The 23,934-nt window shown below is 35.3% G+C and overlaps 1 protein-coding gene across 1 annotated transcript in view; it reads right to left on the bottom strand.

Annotated features, from left to right (window-relative positions):
• Nucleotides 1-23,934, bottom strand: part of LOC129786316 (galactosylgalactosylxylosylprotein 3-beta-glucuronosyltransferase P) — a 27,305-nt gene extending 3,371 nt beyond the window's left edge. The window contains exons 1-4 of the mRNA XM_055821246.1: nt 23,256-23,934; nt 1,324-1,433; nt 952-1,210; nt 604-826 (exon numbers count right to left, since the gene is read on the bottom strand). Of these exons, the coding sequence (XP_055677221.1) occupies nt 604-826; nt 952-1,179 (451 nt within the window). The 5' untranslated portion in view covers nt 1,180-1,210; nt 1,324-1,433; nt 23,256-23,934. The remainder of the gene's footprint in view (nt 1-603; nt 827-951; nt 1,211-1,323; nt 1,434-23,255) is intronic.

Here is a 23,934-nt window from a genome sequence, read left to right as displayed (position 1 = left end):
TTATTAATTTTCCCCCAGCTCGGAAGCAGAGAAACTTTTCATGGATTTTCTTTCCTTCTTTGCATGTGATTTAAAAAGGAATGACGAAGAATATGAATTGGTCTTGGAAGAGATGCTATGGCTTATTTTATATATTGTGTTGTATTATGTATACATTCTCTTACTTAATTTAATGGAAACTTTTAATGCTTCTTTGTTTTCAGATCTTCTGCACAGTCAGAACAGAAGAAATGTAAAAGATATAGCAAATTAGCGGGGAGAAAATTAGTTCATGATATCCTGAAAATGAAATGAGGAGACAAGAGAAAACTTTCAATTAGCAAAAAAGTTATTCGGTCTATCAAACAATTTTCTTGCAATTTTCAAATCAAATATAATTGCATGTCTGTTCTCACTCATGAAGTCTTGCAGTTAGATTGTGTTTTAATTAAAGAATTTTATCAGTTTTCTCCCGCTTCATTGTGAAATCTAGCTCAAGTGCAAAAGGAACATTGAATAGGTTCAAGGGTTGGTGGTTGGGGCCAAAAAGAAGAGAATGAAACGGAAATGAAAAGAAGCATACGACGACCCACCCCGTAGAAAAGACGAGGGAAAAGAACTCACCGACTAAATGCACAAATGGCACACCAATGTGCTCCAGGAGCTTCGTCACGAGTGCTGTGGCATGTTCAGCGTCCTCGATGACCAGCCAGAGTAAATTAGGCACATGCTTCAGGGTATATCCCAGGCGAGTGAGTTCAGCTAATTGTTCCGGCCGCCGGAAAGTCGGTGTGATTATGTACAGTGGTGGAAGTGGTAGCTTATCCTGTGGAGTTGACAATGGGGGCTGTAATGGTGGGAAAAGGAAGTGGGGAGAATACAAATCGTTAATCATCCTGATGAAATCTCTCTCCTTTTGCATTTTGCCACCACCCTTCCCCCGTTTATATTGGATCTGCATGGATCATTTACCGAGATTGCCGTTGAAGAATTTGTCGTTGTAGACACGTAGAAATCACTGGCCTTCTGCTGGACTTCCCCCACCGTATCTTGCTGATGGGTTGGCTGCGAAATGAGGCGTGCCCGGGACAATTGATACTGATACAGGAATATACATGCCGTCGAGAGGCATATCATCAGGTACATTTTGGTGTATGTTCTCATCTTGCCGTTGTCGTTCAACTCAACTTTGTGATGCATTGATTTGCCTTCTACAGCACTGTGTATCCAGCTAATAGATGGGATGAGAACCATTTATACAGGATGAGTGTCTTAATGGAAATCTTTTGTCACACCCAGGAAGAGGCATCCCTCCTTCCTCTCTTTCTCTCTCCAGATACTTACGAATATGGTATTCATTTAGAGACTGCTCTCGGTGCCTTTTAGCAACAAAATTTGCGTCGATTTCTGCCGGGTTTCCACTCCGGATGGCATCCAAAATTGCGGTGGAGAAACTGGCGGGAAAAAACGGAAATTTGAATTTAGCTAAGAAGCCTCACAGGAAAAATAAATTAGAGCGTAGTACAACTTGTTGCATTATACAAATTGCTATGATGATTTAATGTTAATCCATTTTGATGCATATATTTCATTGCATACCTATCTGGATCTCGAAATGTTAAAGCTTATCCTAATTTATGGAATGTTCCAGAATTATAGCTAATTAGGAATTTATTGAATAACGTAAAATTAAAATTCTATTATTTAGAAGATTCAAATTCTATTTTCTTAATTAACTACTATGATTCAGAATTAAATAAATTAAACCTTTAAAAAATAACGAAAGAATAAGGGACAATGAAAGCTACTAAAATTCAATTATTTAGGAATAATAGTTAAGTTAAATAATTGTAATAACCGTAAAGAAAACATCAGACGTGCAGTACTAAAATATTTCATCATGGTTCGTGTTTATTAAACAATTTCTTTTATTAAGAGAATAATATAATGTTCTTATTTTCAACAGCGCGAGATACTTTATTTCATGTAAAACTGCAAAAATGGGGCAATAAATAATTTCTGCAAAAGAATGAAAAAACACTTTCACGTATTTAATATTGGGGCTATACAAGGCGAGGAAACCAACTCAATTGGCTATATTATAGCATATTTTTGTTCTTCTCCTTGCACTTGGCAGACTTTGTGATATGTAGCAACAACGATAAGCGGACAGAATGGAAATGGGGGTTTTCTTCCACACTTCTGCTGCATGGCATGCAAATTACAGAGTGTGAATTGAGAGATGCGTCTTTTGTAGTACATCATCATCAAGCCAAAAGTACTTATGGGGGAAGATTGAAAGCAACAAATGTGACCTAATGCACGAATTAGGGACAAACTCATATTTTTGCCATTCGTACATAATAAATTTATGACAATGAATTCACAGCAATCATCGTCAAGAATTGAACTAAGAACTAGTTCAACATGCCTTTGAGTGTGTCTCACAGCGAGAGAAAATTGTGTTTTATTTATAGATGTGGAGATTTTGTGTTAGAAGAATGAGAAATTGCGGATGTTGAAAATTACAAAATTGTTATACTTAATGAATTGTTATCTCACTTTGGTGTGTATATGGAATATTTGAATTCATTCTCGAGGAACTCTCGTCAGCTTCACGATATAATTCCGGTGTGTGTGTATAGAAACTTTTCTTGACATGGTACAATAAATTGCGAAGGAAGCTTCTTTGGTTGCTTCTCATAGAGCAAGCTTCTGTTGAGTATGCTCATACAACTTTCCTTTTGTTTGGAATATAACAAGACAATAAATTTACGTGAGTACAAGAGTAGTAACACAGTAGAAAACTTTTAGTATAAAATATACGAAAATTGTATGACCCGCACTACCTCGTACCTAATAATGTGCATATTTCAATCCATAAAATGCAATTTATTCCCAAGGACATTAATTATCTCGGGAAATATTGTATAAATTTAATAAATTTCCAAAATATATTGTTGTGATAAAAAAATTCAACAAGAGTAAAGGAAAAATGTTTTTTTTTTTCTTTACTTGAGGACAAAAATCTTACACTGAGGGATTAAAATTAGAATTGTCCATTCGATTTAATTGATTTTTTAAACCCCATTGTGTTTAACCCAAGGGGATGGTTTAACCTCATTTTCAGTGAAGAAAAGTCACTTTTTGTTGAACAAAATGTATGAGGAATTCTCGAATCTCGCTCAATCTCGACCGATTCCCGAGAAACACTTTAACTTTTTTTATATTAATAATGTTATTTCGACGATGAGATAGGGATCAATCGAAAGCTAATTAAATGTACTTTCGATTGCAAGTGGAATTGTGCAAACTGATCCCTTATTTTGATCGGAAGAACCTGCTGCCTCACTAAAAGTACTGATTTCTCGGGGTTGGGCATCCCCCTGGTTTAACCTTTCAAAATGGCTAATAAAGTGGTTTGTGGGAAGGTGGAAACTTTATACCGACTATATATCGCCTTGACCGCTATAAGGAGGAGAAAAGGGTCCACCAAAGGGAATTGTGGGGATGGTTTCACAGTTGAGGCACTATAATTGAATTATTCATGCAAAACTGACCACCATCTACCATCGGGGCCCTTTGAATCATCTCTAATCTCTATATATACATGCAGGAGGTAGTGTGTAAAATTTAATTGATTTATGATATGTACAATCTGCCAATATGTATGGCATCTCAATCTATAACAAGAGATGTATTTATATGATTAAAGTAGAAGACATGTAGTAGGTACATCACTATGATATCACAGTCCCTCAACGACGGAAGTGTCAATTCTTATAACTCATGGCGCTATTTGAAGAATGAATCGCGGTAAAATGTAATGGGTGGAAAATTCCACAGCAAAAATGTTCAGCGTGAAAGGAGAGGAATTCTCATGGGATATTAAAAAAAAAAGAAACAGAACTGCCATTTTTCCGCCAGGAAGCACGGTGCGAAGAGGGTAGAAGTTGCATGTTGGGTAAATTTGTTGTGACTTGGCAAGAATTTCTTTTTGAGGTTGATGAAAAAAATAAACATATAGTGGCAAACAGGAGCGAGACAGGGAGAAAATGTAGAGATTATAGCAACGATTTAAAATTCATGAAGGGAAAGAAAGTTATATAAATTTATGCAACATTATAAAATAAAGAAAAAAATTAATAAGAAAGTTTACTTCTTCCCGCATAGCTCCACCATAGAATTATTACGCTCATCGTGGCAGTGGGAAAATGTAAATTATGCAAACATTCCTACGGGGAAGGATATTGAAAATATCCAGACGAAGCGACATTGTAAATTGGGTGCTGAGAAAATGGTAATGTAAGGTAATTTAATTACATATACTTTTGTGAATAAATGTGCATATTGAATGTGTCACTTCCAGGAGTAAAATTCCTTTCATCCTGCATACCTAAATGAACTTCAAAGACTACCTACCTACCTTATGTTGGATAATTAGCTAATATCGAGGGAACTCTTCATTATATTTAGTTGTCTACTTTGTACGCAAATTTCAATTAGCTCTCAATATTCAATGGAGCAACAAAGGCTTTTCAATGTTGTAGAATGTAGGAGGGAATGGGGTTTGAGATGCCAATAAGTTAAAGTTCTATTATTCATTAGAAATTAATTAGAGTTTCACATCTCTATTTCATTTCATTACATTAAAGGTGCAATTAAGATGACTTTTTGGGGCACACTTTAGCGCATGAGTAAAGTATGAGACTATATATCTTATAAACTTGTTCCACGAGGCATTTACACAACCCCATTTAGGACTTTATCTTCTCAACATTCTCACAGAAGACGGAAAGGCTTCCCGTCTAGTCGATAAAAAATAATTGCACACAACCGCAATGCTCAAATATTAATTAATTCAGATTTAGAATTCAACTTAAGGTTTAAAGATTATGCATAATTTTTTTTGATTCGAAAACTATTGAATTTTTGCAGAAAAGGTTTTTGTAATCGATATGGTATTAGTGGAATTAAAATGTAGGTATTACTTATTTAATTCTGCATATTCTATGCTATAGAGTACTGCATCGTACACATTTTTGATTGTTATTACCAGAGGGGCTTATGCAGAAATGAATTTTGCAGCTTCACGCGATTTATGAATTTAGCAGCACAGAAAATAGCAAATAGGGTAGGAAGGCACTCTAAAATAAAAACTCTTTAAATTTGATAAAAATGTAAAAATCACTGTTGATACATAAAAATAAAATACGAAATTAATATTCTGCTATTGTCTCGACAGGATAAAAAGGCGAAACGATTTAGTATTCAAACGATATTTCAGCATATTGTAATAAAAAAAATAAATTCAATTGAATATACCGTTCAAAAGGGCAAAATTTTAATTCATATTCGTTTATTTTTTTTTCATAAATCAGTGTGAATGATTTTATGCATTCTCAAAATCAATTTACAATATTTTTTTCATAAAGTTATGACATTTTTCAAATCAAGCAAATTATTTAAATAATAAATTATTCAGGAAGTTTTGAATTTAAAATTTTCAATTATAACGCTTTTTATGACTCATGATAAATTTTTATTAAAACTATTTAGCTCGTTTAATATTTTAATAATTTAAATTAATTCGTTTAAAAAATTCTACTCGTGTTCTATAAAAAATGGTTGTGTCTAATAAGTTGTAATATATGTGAGTGACTCCGAGAGCTCACGTGCAATCCGAAGAAATCAATTGAGATACGGTGGAACTTCCCATGTCCCCGTGTGGTGACCTAAAATTGATGGAGTGACCCTGGGAAGTGATATTGACACTCAAGTGGTATTGAATATGATATTTCCAGCTTCCACCAAGATTTTTCCCACATCGTGACAATCGTGATTATTTTTAATTTCCCTTCATCCATGAATGAGAATATGTCTTTTTCACTTTTTTTCCTCTTTTTGCGTTTTTTCCAGCCACATAGCTATTAGGATAATGAAAAGTAGGTCAGAGCTCTCTTGTGAACGCTTCAAAAATTGCAGACTTTTACTTCAACTTTTCTATTTCCACCCCATAGAACGGCTTTTATCTCTGATGCCTCTTTTTCATCATCCCGAATGCTTTTTCTATGAGTGGAATATTCAAAAACATCCATTTTATCATATATGCATATAATTTAATAGCTAGGAGGTTGTTGGATAAAAAAAAAGAACGAAGAACATCTCATTACGGCTTGAAGTGAGGCTGCTGAAGCCTGTTGACGAAGAGCTTTGGCAACAAAAGCTCCTTTACCACAACTGAATTAATTATGGATCTTCCGTCATTATTGATCATGTTCATTCAATTCATCTCCATGCTGAGCATTCAATAAAGCAATTATTCCCCCTTCCCCTCGGTAATTATTATCACAATTCAATTCATGTTCTTCTCACCCTTTGGCAACTTCTTTCCCATCCCTCATCAATTATTTCGTATTCCCTTTCATTCCATTCCGTAAACATGTTCCCCGCACCACTTCAATTGACTTCAATATTGCATTCATATTTCACAAGCTTTATGTAATTCCGATTCATGTTGTGCAGAAATCACGCATTCGTGTGAGGTCACTGTTTCGGATTGTGGTATAGAAATTCTGCTTTGAATATCTTCCAGGAAGGAGTTTCTACTATACACATAGTTGGAAGTAGCATTCCAAAAGGATTCTTAGTCTTTGGGTGTAGATATATTGAGTTATTTTCTCAAACAAAATTGGGTAAACCCTAAATATGAGCAAATTTTCGTAAATGCACCTCCTTCCATGACGATGAGTGTCAAGTTTGGGGGGAAATAAATTGAATTTCCCAACTAACCGTCCATTCTATATGAGGATATGGTGAAGGAGAGAGTTCGCGGGGAAAGTTTAGGTTGGTAGATGGACACAAATAAATTGACATGAAATTCAGTGAAGCACAACATTATTGAGATACAATCTCTCAAAAATTATATGCTTTAGGTTTTCATTTACATGATTTTGATGTAGAAAATATCCTTAAATCCCATTCCTTAAAAGACTAAACATAAAGTAATTTTTGTGATGAAAACTTTTACTTTTCATTCTTAATTTGTAAACTAGTTTATATAGTTTACGAGGTAAATTGTCGCTTCGCTCCAATTTTCCTCGCCCCGCTTCGCAGGGTTTTGTTGCGCTTCGCGCAAATTTTAAAGAGGAAAAAAGTTGTGATGGTTTAAATTTTTATTTGTATATAGTTCCATATTGTGATGTATCACCGGGATATTAAACCCAATAAAATCCAAATTCAAATGGGCCACTTATCAAACCCAAAAGAAAAATTGGCAAAGAGAAGAAATCATTTTCAAACAACATTTCTGGCGCGAAACATTTTCAGGCGTTACGGATGCATTTTTTGGCGTCACGGATACATTTTTAGCGTCACGGACACATTTTTAGCGTCACGGATGCATTTTTTAGCGTCACGGATAGATTTTTAACGTCACGGATACATTTTGAACGTCACGGATACATTTTTACCGTCACGGATACATTTTTAGCGTCACGGATACATTTTCTAGCGTCACGGATACATTTTAAACGTCACGGATACATTTTCTAGCGTCACGGATACATTTGAAGCGTCACGGATACATTTGAAACGTCACGGATAGATTTTTAGCGTCACGGATACATTTGAAACGTCACGGATACATTTTTACCGTCACGGATACATTTTAAACGTCACGGATAGATTTTTAACGTCACGGATACATTTTTAGCGTTACGGATACATTTTTAGCGTCACGGATACATTTTTAGCGTCACGGATACATTTGAAACGTCACGGATACATTTGAAACGTCACGGATACATTTTCTAGCGTCACGGATACATTTGAAACGTCACGGATAGATTTTTTTTAGCGTCACGGATACATTTTCTAGCGTCACGGATACATTTTAAACGTCACGGATACATTTTAAACGTCACGGATACATTTGAAGCGTCACGGATACATTTTAAGCGTCACGGATACATTTGAAACGTCACGGATACATTTTGAACGTCACGGATAGATTTTTAGCGTCACGGATACATTTGAAGCGTCACGGATACATTTTAAACGTCACGGATAGATTTGAAACGTCACGGATACATTTTAAGCGTCACGGATACATTTGAAACGTCACGGATACATTTTGAACGTCACGGATAGATTTTTAACGTCACGGATACATTTTTAGCGTCACGGATACATTTTAAACGTCACGGATACATTTTCTAGCGTCACGGATACATTTGAAGCGTCACGGATACATTTGAAACGTCACGGATAGATTTTTAGCGTCACGGATACATTTGAAATGTCACGGATACATTTTGAACGTCACGGATACATTTGAAGCGTCACGGATACATTTTCTAGCGTCACGGATACATTTGAAACGTCACGGATACATTTGAAGCGTCACGGATACATTTGAAACGTCACGGATAGATTTTTAGCGTCACGGATACATTTGAAGCGTCACGGATACATTTGAAACGTCACGGATACATTTGAAACGTCACGGATAGATTTTTAGCGTCACGGATACATTTGAAACGTCACGGATACATTTTTAACGTCACGGATACATTTTGAACGTCACGGATAGATTTTTAACGTCACGGATACATTTGAAACGTCACGGATAGATTTTTAGCGTCACGGATACATTTTAAACGTCACGGATACATTTTCTAGCGTCACGGATACATTTGAAGCGTCACGGATACATTTGAAACGTCACGGATAGATTTTTAGCGTCACGGATACATTTGAAACGTCACGGATACATTTGAAGCGTCACGGATACATTTTCTAGCGTCACGGATACATTTGAAACGTCACGGATACATTTGAAGCGTCACGGATACATTTGAAACGTCACGGATAGATTTTTAGCGTCACGGATACATTTGAAGCGTCACGGATACATTTGAAACGTCACGGATAGATTTTTAGCGTCACGGATACATTTGAAACGTCACGGATACATTTTGAACGTCACGGATAGATTTTGAACGTCACGGATAGATTTTGAACGTCACGGATAGATTTTTAACGTCACGGATACATTTGAAGCGTCACGGATACATTTTAAACGTCACGGATACATTTTAAGCGTCACGGATACATTTGAAACGTCACGGATACATTTTGAACGTCACGGATAGATTTTTAGCGTCACGGATACATTTGAAGCGTCACGGATACATTTTAAACGTCACGGATAGATTTGAAACGTCACGGATACATTTTAAGCGTCACGGATACATTTGAAACGTCACGGATACATTTTCTAGCGTCACGGATACATTTTAAACGTCACGGATACATTTTAAACGTCACGGATACATTTTTAGCGTCACGGATACATTTGAAGCGTCACGGATACATTTTTAACGTCACGGATACATTTTTAGCGTCACGGATACATTTTAAACGTCACGGATACATTTTCTAGCGTCACGGATACATTTGAAGCGTCACGGATACATTTGAAACGTCACGGATAGATTTTTAGCGTCACGGATACATTTGAAACGTCACGGATACATTTTGAACGTCACGGATACATTTTCTAGCGTCACGGATAGATTTTTAACGTCACGGATACATTTGAAACGTCACGGATACATTTTTAGCGTCACGGATACATTTTGAACGTCACGGATAGATTTTTAACGTCACGGATACATTTGAAACGTCACGGATACATTTTGAACGTCACGGATAGATTTTTAACGTCACGGATACATTTGAAACGTCACGGATACATTTTGAACGTCACGGATAGATTTTGAACGTCACGGATAGATTTTTAACGTCACGGATACATTTGAAGCGTCACGGATACATTTTAAACGTCACGGATACATTTTAAGCGTCACGGATACATTTGAAACGTCACGGATACATTTTGAACGTCACGGATAGATTTTTAGCGTCACGGATACATTTGAAGCGTCACGGATACATTTGAAACGTCACGGATAGATTTGAAACGTCACGGATAGATTTTCTAGCGTCACGGATACATTTTAAACGTCACGGATAGATTTTTTGTAGCGTCACGGATACATTTTCTAGCGTCACGGATACATTTTAAACGTCACGGATACATTTTCTAGCGTCACGGATACATTTGAAGCGTCACGGATACATTTGAAACGTCACGGATAGATTTTTAGCGTCACGGATACATTTGAAACGTCACGGATACATTTTGAACGTCACGGATACATTTTCTAGCGTCACGGATAGATTTTTAACGTCACGGATACATTTTTAGCGTTACGGATACATTTTTAGCGTCACGGATACATTTTTAGCGTCACGGATACATTTGAAACGTCACGGATACATTTGAAACGTCACGGATACATTTTCTAGCGTCACGGATACATTTGAAACGTCACGGATAGATTTTTTTAGCGTCACGGATACATTTTCTAGCGTCACGGATACATTTTAAACGTCACGGATACATTTTCTAGCGTCACGGATACATTTGAAGCGTCACGGATACATTTGAAACGTCACGGATAGATTTTTAGCGTCACGGATACATTTGAAACGTCACGGATAGATTTTTAGCGTCACGTACAAAAAGTGAGGATGCGTTAAAGAAGATGTAGAAGGGTTACCGAAAAGAGAAATAATGGTCATGCTGCGGAGAATTTCTTAGAATAAATAAAGTACATAGTCACGTCATATCATGTGCTGGTAGTTTTTTTTTCATTTCTTCCTTTACTTTATCAGTGTCAAAATTATTGCGAACGACGTGGGGATTTGTTGGGCTTCGCGCAAATTTTAGAGAGAAAACAAATTATCAATCCCGGAAAAAAATTTGCAAACAGAACAAATCATTTTCAAACAACACTTCAGGCGGGAAATTCAAAAATTCGCAAAAAATGCATGACTTTTATATGGGGGCTACCTGAAGGGGGGCTTTGGGGGGGAAATGAATACGGCCACTCGAAACCGCCTGATATAAGGAGCCTCTGTGCCAAATTTCATCGCGATCGGTCAAACGGTGTAGATTTGTATAGCCGAACACGACGGAAGATTACCAACAAACAGACCTTTCTTTATTATATAGATTTTGCGTGATTTTAAATTGACAGAGAAAATTCTACTCGCACCCCAGTAAAATGAGCCTGTAAAAATCCTAACGATCAATAAATATTTCCTTCAAAGTAATTTCATTTCCCCAATGGCAGACATTTACTAAAACTTCTTGAAATGTTTTGACAACTTTCCGGAACATCAATTCAGAACAACCACCTGAAATTTATACAATTGGAAAGCACCTGACAAAATATGACCTAAATAAATTTTTTATGTAAAAATCAATATTGGGATACAGCCATATACAGCATTTTAGTTTTAAATAAGTCGCTAAATTGAACTATTGAGTTTCATGTGAAAATGAAAATTCCACACAATCAATGTTTTTGTGTACCACGCGGTCATCAAAATGGACAAAATTCGAATAATAATTATTTATAAATTAAATTTAAATGAACTGAAATTAATTCGTTTATTGGAAAAGGGTATACTTCATAATAATATTTTCTGTTTGGTTTATTTTAAGCGTATAAATTAACACCCTACATGCCAATCGGAATAATTTGTGTAATTTTAATTAGGAATTATTTTGCATAAAACAAATTTGCAAATAAATCAAATAACGATAAATTAATTAATATAAGAAGATTTATTTCCATTTAATACAATCTTTCTAATTCTTAAGCCATAACGCATTCTATTAAATTATTTTAAGGGTTTTAAGGGCACAATTCGGGTAATACCTACATTATATATACACATGTTATAATACTCTACCCTCTCAGGAATCTCCACTAAATCTTCTCAAAATCCAATAGGATGTTCAATCTTAGAATACGAAATGAATATACATAGATATATAAGAATGTCGATAGAGAAGAGCTTTAGGGCTTCCTTGAAAGACTTTCCACCACACAGAAGCCTTGCAGTTGGATCTATTGGATTTTTTTTTTGCTGAGACGAGCTTATTCTGCAAAGTCTTGTGATGCTCCCTTCCGTATATACCATGTAGGTAGGAACCTTCTGTTATTTTGCAATGTCATCGTAGAGAGCAACAGTGTACCATAATCATCCCGTGGAATATATTAAAATCACCAACCGTTGTACCCGTTGCGAGAGACAACTTCGATGAAAATATAATGCACATGTAGTACGTAGCTATATATAAGTTTTGCATGATACCTGAGAGACATTTTTTTGTAAGTATCACGAGGAGCGGAGAATATGTTGGGAATTTATTATGCACCTTCTTCAGTCATGGTTGTTGTGATATATAAAAGAGAGTCATCCGTACCAGGAATTGCAGCTCAAGATGCACCTACTATGAGGAAGACGAGTTCCTGCTCCTTTTGCTATACATCTATCGCTCTTATCCGCTTTCTCACCCCTTCAAATGGGGATCTTCACATAAATATTTAAGATGTATCTCTTGTAAATATTTGATAAATGAATGTGAATAGTTCGTGAGGATTTTTTTTCTGTCGCAACAGACTGTTACAATTTATCCTCCACTTTGGCTTCCTTGGTAAATTTTTCACTCTGCTTTATGGCAGCTTAAGTGCTGGATACTAATTCATGTGCCAACATTTAATTTCTTCGATATTTTTCACTCTGCATTTTATTCGATTTTATTGCAATGAAATATCATGAAATTTTCCAGGTCAACTGGCAAGATTAAAAATATTCCAATAGTGTTAAAATCCCATTAATTTGCCCGTGACTAACAGAATATTTCAAATCTTTTCTACTTGTAGTGAAAACTTTTCTTTTTATTCGTTCATTTTTTCTATAGATAAAAAAAGCTCACAGGCAAAATGGGCAAAATAATTTAAAAAGTTTCTCTTTGCGTTGTTAAATTGAATGAATCAGATGTTTGCCAGAAAAGTTTTTTTTTCATCCTATAGATTAGCAAGCAGACTATAAGACTTGAAGTAGTATAATGTCTTATGTAATACAAACAAATAAATTAACACATTGATTTTTACATTGAAAAACTCTTAAATTTAGTAAAATTATTTGTTCATAATTTGGGGAAACACACAATGAACGAACCAAAACATCAAGTAAAACTTGCAAAGCCATTTAAAAGTAACGATAGATAAAAAAGTTTTTTTTTATCCATTTTAGCTTTTCTTAGAATTTTCATACATATCAATCACAAGGTTTTGGCGGTGGAGGAAATTGAATTTATAGCCCATTATGCCAGCTTCGTCAAAATTTACCTTTCACCGGGATTCTCATGGTGAATTTATACAATAAACAGCTAATCGCTTCATGTTCGCGACTTGAGCTTTGCTACCACGCAGAGGCACGTGCTGAAATGGGGCACCCCCGGGGGGCGATAGTGAAGAAAAGCAAATATTTACACGGCAAAGACGCTATAATGTTCGCTACTTAATTGCAATACACTTGAAAATATACAACAGTGTGGGTGGGAAAGCAATGGAATGGTCAATAAGAATTTATATACAGCTCTGTAACCCCAAAGATTAATCATTCACCTATCACAATACAACTTCAACTGATTTTATGATGAAAGTCAATTTGATTTTTATTTTCTAAGCGCGCAATAATTCGCACGAGCAAGAAGTGACATCGACCGCGTGGGTGTATTAAATCGATTTGCATGAGATTAATTGAGCGATAAAGACATAGGAAATTATCATTGATTACTCCCATCAATTACTTCTCATAGAGTATTTCACGAATTAATGCCACAATAGCAAAGCCGATGAGAATATTTTTAGCGATACGCGAGAATACTCACTTTCAGCTAAATTAATGAATCATCCATGGAGAATGAGAGAATCACGATCTGTAGATTATCAACCAAACCATATTTTGTGGGAGTTTTTGAAAAAGAAGTATCCACATTGAAAATGCATCGATACTGGATATTTGATAAAAAAAAATCTTCACTTTTGCATTCAATTTTTCCATTTTGCGATTGAAACTTTTATGAATTAAAAACTTTTCTTTATGATTTTTATCTTCATGCTACAACACTGCATTGTTAAAAGCTAAATAATCATTTTCTCTGTGGCTATGAATACACGATAATTACTACCCCAATTAAATCAATGAAACCCCTTTTGAATTATGTCAAATGCCACAATGTTGCATGCAAAACTTTTGTTCTGTTTGCATGAAAAAAATTTACATTTTTGGGTCAATCGTGTGAATATTAATTGATTTATGCTTAATACCGGAATGGAAGCATGAAACAAAATATTTATGAAAATTGCAGTGATATAATTAAAGTGTAGGTATATGGATCAAAATTGCCCTTTATACCTTTGTTGGTTTGGCACGTTTGGCATGATGTTTTTGAAACTCAAATTCATTTTAGGGGAGCCTAATTGATTTTTTATGTATAGCAATTAAAATATACGGGAACGCTTCATTTCGCAAAATGCGATAAATGGCTTTTGGGATGTTTGGGGAAAATTGGGATATTTAGAGATCATTTTCACTTTATTTGTTTTCCACCACCAATATGGGGGTGGTGTGGAAAACATTAAAAGATTCTCCATTTCACTCTCTAAAATAATCTCCTTGCACAAGAGACGACAATGGAGACGGATAATCCATAAAGATATTTCTTATATAGAATACCACATATTCGATTTTCTTTTATAGAATTTCTCTAGCTACATATATAGCCAAAGGGCAGGAAATTGTTTTTGTGGTATTGAAATTCAGAATATTTTCAACTCTTTCGAGAATATGTATCATACGTCGTGAATACATAACACATTTTAGAATTGAAAGGCATTTTAGAATTGCAAAAATGTCTGAGGAGTTTGTATTGGAACTTATTTAAATATTTTACAATACCACGTTCCTGAATATACGAATGGTGTGTTTAACAGGAAAAATGAAAAAAATATCACACAATTTAGCAATGTTAGAAAAATTTCGGAAAAAATATTTTAGAATGTTTATTATTATTTTTAAAATATTCCCATCAACTCCTCTTAACTAAAAGTTGAATGAATCCAGGAATTTAGTGATAATTCAAAGTGAAAGGTCAAAAGTCACGAGGATGGGGGAGGGTAATGTCGTATACCTCAAAGGGTATTGGAAAATAAACGGAGAATTTTAACTTTTTGATGTGTTTAACAGTATAAACAGAGTATGGGCAAAGCTTTATGAAAACTTTTCTGGCTTTTGGGTCAAAAGCGGATTATCCTTCACACTTACAGAACTTCCCATATTATATGTAAGTACATAATGTATCACACTTTGTTATTGCCATCGAATGAAAAACTTTTGTATTGTGATAAAATAAAGGTTTAACTTTTGCGGAAAAATCTTATCTAGTTTCTAATACGAAATCTTAGAAATATATTTTATTATAAAGGAAAACAAGTAAAGCAAAAGGATATGACTAAAGGGGTTTCCATTGTAGGATGCCTCATTATTATGTGGGATTTTGATTAAATGAAAAAGATTACTATGAGTGAGAGATTCTTACGAATCACCATCATCATCATCAAGAGCGTAGAAGTGTTTCCATTTGTAGAATATCTGTGTATCCCTTTTGCAACTACATACTTCGGTATGCTGCAAAACACCCCAACATTGCTACGTGAGGAGAAAATATACACATTGTTCAGGGAGAAAATTCACAATTTTCCCATTTCAAATAACACCTACACATAGCCCACAGTAAAATTATTCATTGTGCCACCCGGAAAATTTCCTCGCGCACTCGTCATAGTCAAAAGTTTTCATTCTCTCAATTTTTTCCGGTGTGAAGATGCAATCTTACCCCACTTTATCTTTTTTTTAGGTCAACATCTCCCGTCCTAAATGTATACAACAAACCATTTGAATACATAAACCGTACACAATAAAATATAAAGTAACATTTTGGTACAACCATTTTCTGTGGTTCTTTGCCAAACAAATAGTCTATACCAATGTGGAGTTTGCTTTGAAAGACGAACAGGAAATCGAATGCCTCAAATTGCGGAATAAAATTGAAGTAAATAAACATAGAATTTTCCGGAATGCAATTTTGCAGCCTTTGAAAGAGCTCGTTTTGTTTTACAGCAGTTAAATTAACAAAACGAACCAATAAAGCGTTCTTTTGCATTTTTTTTGTATTCAAAATTAATTACTAAAATTGAAATGAAAATCACAGCCTGTGATTTTTGATATGCCATTGGTATATCAAATGAAATCATTTTTTAATTAGTCTGAAATTTGAGATTTTTTGCGAAAAATTTGCCAATTTTAATTTTAAAAAATTCCTGAATAGTATTTTTTATTGAAATAAATGTAAAAATGTACTGGTAAGCTGACCAAGCTTACGAGAGCTGTGTTTCTTTCAGTGTACCAATTTTGTGAGAGCAAACTAGAGCGTAAATTAATTTAAATATGTACGTGCAAAGTCGGGAAAAGTAAAAAAGTCATACCCTAAAAAATGTTTAGATGGCCATATCTCGAGAACGGATCCATAGATTTTCGAGTTTGAGCTATCGTTGGAAAGGTCTTAACCTCAACTATAATATATTAAAATATGAAGTAAATCGATAATGGCATTTTCGAAAAATTCGAGTTCGAAATTTTCGAAAATTTTGATTTTGACTTTAGCGCCCCTCGCGGTCATTTTTCGAAGTTGCAATGTTCTAGACATTTGTAGGGCTTCACGAAACCTTTCATTTGCACTTAAGTTGATCAAAATCGGACTTGTAGAACCCGAGATATGACATGCCAACTTTGGAAGGCTATATCTCGAGAACGGAGACATAGATTTTCTTCATTTTTGGCATGGAGCTAGATAATATGGTCAGCTATAACATATCAAAAAATGAAGCAAATCGATAATGGCGTTTTCGAGATATTAATCGAAAACTCATCGAAATTTTTGTTTTTGATTTTTGGCCCCCTAGCGGTCACTTTTAAAACTTCGGATGTTCTAGAGAGTTGTAGGGTTTGTTGAGATCTTTCATTTGACCCCGGGTTGATCAAAATCGGTCAAGCCGTTTTCGAGTTATGGTCGATTTTCGATGAAAAATTGTGGCGGCCATATTGACTAAACGGCTTGACCGATTTTCGAAAATGAGGTATCGTTGGAAAGGTCTTGATGGCCCCTACAACATATCAAAATTTCAGATTTTTAGCTATTACAGGGGCTGAGATATAGCCAAAACAAAATTTTCAGGTTATTCAAAATGGCGGACGCGGGGGTGGGGGGTAAAATTTGACATCATAATCTGACGTCTTCCAGTCGACTTTTAAACTTTGCCGTTTACCGTAAGTCTCTATCTATTACCGTTCTCTTGCAATTTAAGTTTATAATCCGGACGGCCGGACGGACGGCCGGCCGGACAAAAAAATTTTTTGGCGCATACGTTTTTTGGAATGTGGGGACCCTAATTCGTGCTCATCCCAAGTTTGAGCCCGATCTGACGACTTTCGATTTTGCTCGGTACACAAAAGCTGTGTCTGAAAGAAACACAGCTAAAAATCAAACAATTGAAATTTTCAAAGAATAATTAATTTTTAGAATCGATTCTGAAAGTTCTTATAAGGGCTATAGAGTATGGAGTGGAAGTTAATGGGCAGAAAAAAAAATTTTCATAAACATTTTCTTCGAGGCACAAATTCCTCAAAAGGTCACCATGAATTCCTTTCTTTCTCCATAGAAAATATTTACAAGCGTTAATGGAACAAACGTAAATATTTTCTTAATATAAGATCTCACCTTGAACTGTTCATTTCCCTCCCGCATACATTCCATAAACATAATAATAAAAGAATGTTTGGTGGAAGAGTTAGAGGGAAAAGTCATGAGATTTTTTTTTGGTAATATATCCTTTTTCCATCATATACAAACACACAATATGACATCATTAATTATGATTTTATCAATTCGTATTTACACCACCCACTCCTTATTCACTTGAATGTTTATAGCTGTTTCGTGGTGGAGACCTCATATAAATAATTCAACTTTTATGTTGTACAATCATACAAGGCGTCATAGAGGACAATATATTGTGAAATTTATATCCCTGCCCATTCTCCCTGGCAATTTAGAGCGCTTGCAAAGGGGTTTCTTGTGGAGGCACTATAACCATTTACCAACAGTCTATGCAAAATTGGATTGCATTGATAAATCATGCATGGAAAATAGCCAAGATCGGGCAGGTTCACAATTTCTCACAACTCACAATAATGTCCCCTTATTTGTGGTGACCCGTGACATTTAATACTGAAAATTTTCTGCTAATATTTCTAAGCTCTCATAATCTCTATTTACTCCCTTCCATTATTTAACAGCAGGCTGTGTACGCGACTCAATTTTTGTATGGAATTCTTTAGTAAAAAATGAAGTTGGACTGCGCTTTTTTACTGACAGCATCAATCTCAAATCCCTTTGTACCATTAAATTCTACAACTAATAACCTACAAAATGACAGATTCTCAGCGTGCGATCAGTATTCTAAATGTCAAAAAATTAAAATTTTATTACCAAAGGCGAAAAATTCCCATACAAAAAGTGAGCAATTTTTGCTCTTCAACTTCAAAACAAAGTAGACCGTGTACAGGGCCTGTTTAACAGAGATTTCTGAAAATTCTAAGATTACCATTGAGCATAATCTTTTAACAAGAATTTTAAACGAGCTAATAAATCAACATTGTATCGCGTTGTTGTATACTTAAATATCTTATCAATCTTTGATTCAAAAGACGGAAGCGGTAAACATATGTACTTGCATGTTAGATATATGTATAACTGTGTAACTTTCATTATAAAGTCAAGTGCTTGTGTTTATGTGCATTCAACGTAAAGTCTGGTAACTGAATATTTTTTTTGAGTTTCTCATATCATCTAGAAGATTAAATCAACATTAATAAATTAAAGTAAGCAGGTAAGTATCTAATTATAATATAATTTTGATGACCATTTTATTGTAGTTTTTATTATGTTTCAATTTGTAATGACCATGAACACTATAAAATTATATACGTAAACTTTCCAATAAAAAAAATCGACAATAGAGGAATGGATTTATAAATGCAATTGAGATAAGATTTTCCTGTGGGTTTTTTTAATGGAAAAAAAGCACCGAAAGTGTAATGATTGTAAATAAGTATACCAGCATATGATAAGCTATTTGTAACGCATTCTTCAATTTCAAAAAAAAACACCTTATCTGGAAAAATTATTCGCAAGAACTTTCCGATTTCTTTGCAACATTATAAAAAAAAATACCAAAAGTACAATTGCGTCATTAAAAAAAAAACATGAATCAAATATAAATTTAAAAAATCGGGGAAAGTAAAAAAAATCACTTTCTAATAAAAGCATAAAATGTTCCACAGAAATATTTCATTATAAAAGTAGAGTATTTAATTTTCACAATCATTGAAGTCATTGCAATAAAGTGGTGACCTTCTGAATGAGAAAAAAATGCATTGAACTTTTATTGCTTTTGGCACTGATTCCGCAATAACTATTGCATTATACATTTGGGCCAAAATACAAAATATTTTGGTTGACATTACGGGGTTTTATTTGAAAAAGAAGAGAAAATGTTAGGCATTTCAATTAGATTTAACACTTAATTATTCCACACACAACTAAAGGTAATGTCACGCAAAACTACGAGACTGTGGCTTAATTAGCAGAGTTCGAGTATATAAAGATTCTCAAGTTTGCCAATGAGGAATGAGTGCAAAGTATCACCACGTGGTAATGGATTAGTAGTATGGATGGGCCCTCAATGTGATGAGGTGTTTATTGAGGTATTCGTTACATCATCAACGAAGCGCGAGGATGGAAATATAATTGGTTTTATTGCATTCACAATGTAACTCGAATTGGAACCTAACAACATACCCAACATTTGTTAGCACTTGAGTGCATTTTCAAACTCATCATTAGTACACACATTGAATGTGAAGAATCACTTTGAATGGCAATGAGTATGTGCAAACAAAATAATGAGTGTTCACCATACCACAGAGGAGGCATCATGAGCAGATGTTGCAGAGGAAAAGTCCTTGAACCCTATACCATGAAAAAAACCCGCCGCAGTCAAACTCTCACTAAACAACCATATTTCAACGAACTAGCATCATCGCGATGTTTCTTTTTTTTTTCATGAAGAAGAAAATCTCACCAACTGGAGTTTTCCGCTCAGCCACTTTAACACGCAGAAAGCGACAGCCACTTTTGAGATTGGTTTGAAAAATGGGAGGTGAGAGGGTTTCATGTTACCCTACACACAACAAAAAAAACTAAATACACCATTTCCACCTCTTGCCTAGTTTTAGAAATCCCCCATACATGCATAGAAAGCTACGGGGATTTCTTTGCCACCCCTCAATATTCAACTATATAATGTATGTAGTTTGGGGAATAATGGCAATGGACTTAGAAATATACTTAGGGTGTGAGTGGCTTTGCGTATAATCGCCTGTGCCGCCCACAGAGAGAGAGTTAGAGTTCAACCCTTCAACAGTTTATATTAGAACGTACACAATGTTGCGCAGGGGACATGTGAGTGCTCATAAATGGGTACACCGCATTACATTAAATTTAAGGAGAAAACATACAAGCATCAACAAAGTTAATAACATTTTGGGGTATGGTTATTAACTTTGTTGCTTAAATTACTTTAGTTAATGAGATTAATGATGAAAAATAACCCTCCGACAAGCGGAGTTTCTCAAAGACTTTGTATTTTTTGCTGCCAATTTATAACAATTCCAGATAAAAATTATTTTAAAGCTTTTTGCGATAAATGACCCAAAAACATTATGATTTCTCAACCATCTAAAATAAAAGCTTTAAAGTAATTAACTATAGAGAAGTAAAAGCGAAAATATATGTTTCACAGAGTACATTACATTGTGACGCTCTCCCCCTTGACCGCTTGTTGGGTGGATATAAAGGGTCAGAGCCAGAGGACGTGTCCACACAGTGGACTCGCCATCTGCAATCCTTTGACCATTTTCCCTTTTCCTGTGCATGTGTTAGTTTATTTTGTTGTGTATTTGTGAGGTCGATTAATGCGCCAACGGTCTCAACTTCCAGTTTGTCGACGGGGAGCAACATTTGAGCGCGAACACCGAAAAGCAGGGGGTAGTCGCTGAAGGACAACCCCATGAGAAGGGGGTACATATTGCAAATTAAACGAACCACTTCATGTACCACCCAGGAGCGACATATGCAAAGGATCTCCCTCTTTGGTTTTTCATTGTACGTTTGAGGGATTACAATTCCCGCAACCCTTTCCACGCGCAAGTTCGTCAGCTACGGAAGGGTACAAAATAAAAACTGCAAAGATAAATAATAAATATAACATGGATGGAACAGGAAAGCGAAAGAACGGTAAGTAAAACTTACGGGCTGTGATTCTTTCTTTGTCAGTGAAATGTGAAATTGACGAAAAATTGAGGATAGGAAAATTTTGAGGAAGGCTTTCTCGCGCACCGAATCACAGCCAACGCGAAGAAATTATGTGAAAAGCCTTAATCGTGGGCGTTGGCTGTGATTCGGTACGCGAGAAAGCCTTCCTCAAAATTTTCCTATCCTCAATTTTTCGTCAATTTCACATTTCACTGACAAAGAAAGAATCACAGCCCGTAAGTTTTACTTACCGTTCTTTCGCTTTCCTGTTCCATCCATGTTATATTTATTATTTATCTTTGCAGTTTTTATATATTTATCTTTGCATTTTTATATGTATATATATAATGTATATATCTATGCATTTATATATATTTTATTTAATTTTATATGTGTATATATAAAACGCCCCGTTTCGCGGGGCGTTGGACTTATGCAACTCATGATATGACATGTAAACTTTAAAACGCGATATCTCCGGAACGGCTACATAGATTTTCTTCATTTTTGGCATGGTGATAGATATTATAGTCAACTATAACATATCGAAATATGAAGCAAATCTATAAAGCGGTGCTCGAGATATTCATCGAAAACTCATCGAAAATTTTGTTTTTGATTTTAGCGCCACTTGCGGTCATTTTTTGAACTTGTGATGTTCCGAGCAGTTGTAGGGCTTGTTAATATCTTTCATTTGAGTCCGAGTTGATCAAAATCGGTCAAGCCGTTCTCAAGTTATGACCGATTTTTGATGAAAAATTGTGACGGCCATATTGGCTAAACGGCTTGACCGATTTTCGAAAATAAAGTATCGTTGGAAAGGTCTTGATGGCCCCTACAACATATCAAAATTTCAGACCTCTAGCTATAATAGGGCCTGAGATATAGCGAAAACAAAATTTAGAGGTTATTCAAAATGGCGGACGGAGGGGTGGGGGATTGGATTTGACATCATAATCGGATGTCCTCCACCTGATATATGAACTTTGCCGTTGACCGGAAGTCTCTATCTATCACCGTTCTCTTGTAATTTAGCAAAAGGTTCCGGCCGGCCGGACGGAACAATTTTTGGCGCATACGTTTTTTGGAATGTAGGGACCCTAATTCGTGCTCATCCCAAGTTTGAGCCCGATCTGACGACTTTCGATTTTAGAGTGTACACAGAAGCTGTGCTTCTTTGAAGAAAGAATCACAGCTAAAATGCTTCTTTGAAGAAAGAATCACAGCTAAAATAGGTTGGTATTCCCTCTGAATGATTTTGCAGACAATTCGCATGTGAATTTTGCTTTGTCGCTGACATGGAAGATTATTATGCTCGATAATGGTGGGTTTTGTGGGCAATTTGTTGTATTTGGAGCATATAATATTGAGAATGGAAAAAAAACGACACAAAGAAGCTCATATCGCTAAAGATATCACGTGAAATTCGCGGTAATTCTTATCAATTGGACATTTTAGTCATACATAATGTGTGAACAATATCTCCATGGGTGATCTATCTTGTCAGGAGAACCACTTACCGGTGTGGAAGATCAATGTCTAGATAGATTATCTCTATAATATGTAGAAGGTTGTACCAACTAAATTGTTTTTAAGAAAAAGCTTTCCTGGAAGGATTTGTTTAGAAGAAAAGCTTCATGGTTCTGTGTATGTGTAGATATCTCTTCATACTGAGGAAGTATACAAAAAAGTAAACTATAAAATATAGCTCAAGATAGGAGAGAAACAAGACAAAATTATGGGTCCCATCTGGCAAATTTGCTCTTGGTCTATCGTCTTATCTCACAAACTTAACACAAAAATAAAATAGAAAAAGGTCCAAAAAAAACTTTAGATATTGAACTTTCTTTACCTTTGCAAGGTGATTCCTACATCCTTCCATTGCTGTGGTAACACATTTTTTTTAAACCATCATCCTCTACAGTTTATTTCACATTAAAGTCTGCTAGAGCGTTTTCACTTTTCACAATAAACCTATATATCACCAACCGCTCTGACTAATGCAACCAGAGATAAGAAAAATCTCTTCGTGGGAGTCAAAAAAAAATTCTTAACACACACACACAAAATATTTACCAAAATAATCGTATTTTCAAATTAAAGTTTCAGCATCTTATGCAGCGTGGTACCCAACTATATATAGACACATTCAATGGGAACTCATCCTGTGGGATGTAAGTTAGGGGATTAGGGGTCAGAGTCAAAACCACCACTCGGGATTTACGGAACCGCACACATCGTCCGTCAAATTAGTGGAAAGTTTGGGTGAAAAGGAGGCGGAAAAGGCGTTTTCCACTCCTAGACTATTTATTTTATCTTCAATCCTTGTTACGTTCCCCTTCTCGCACTGGTCTAATGCAAATCTACAACTTTTACCGAACAACGAGATCCTTATTTATCTAACCTTGTGCAAAACACTACAATTTGTGTGATTGGGGATTGTGAAAGAAAAAGTGTTCCCTAACTAACAGAAAGCAATACGAATGCGATAAAAATCCATGATATCCGGAGGAAAGTCACAGCACGACTGA

This window comes from Lutzomyia longipalpis, chromosome 1 (assembly GCF_024334085.1).
Source record: "Lutzomyia longipalpis isolate SR_M1_2022 chromosome 1, ASM2433408v1".
Classification (NCBI taxonomy): Eukaryota; Metazoa; Arthropoda; class Insecta; order Diptera; family Psychodidae; genus Lutzomyia; species Lutzomyia longipalpis.
Note: the sequence above shows the minus strand (reverse complement) of the source record. Positions and strands in the feature narration are given on the sequence as shown.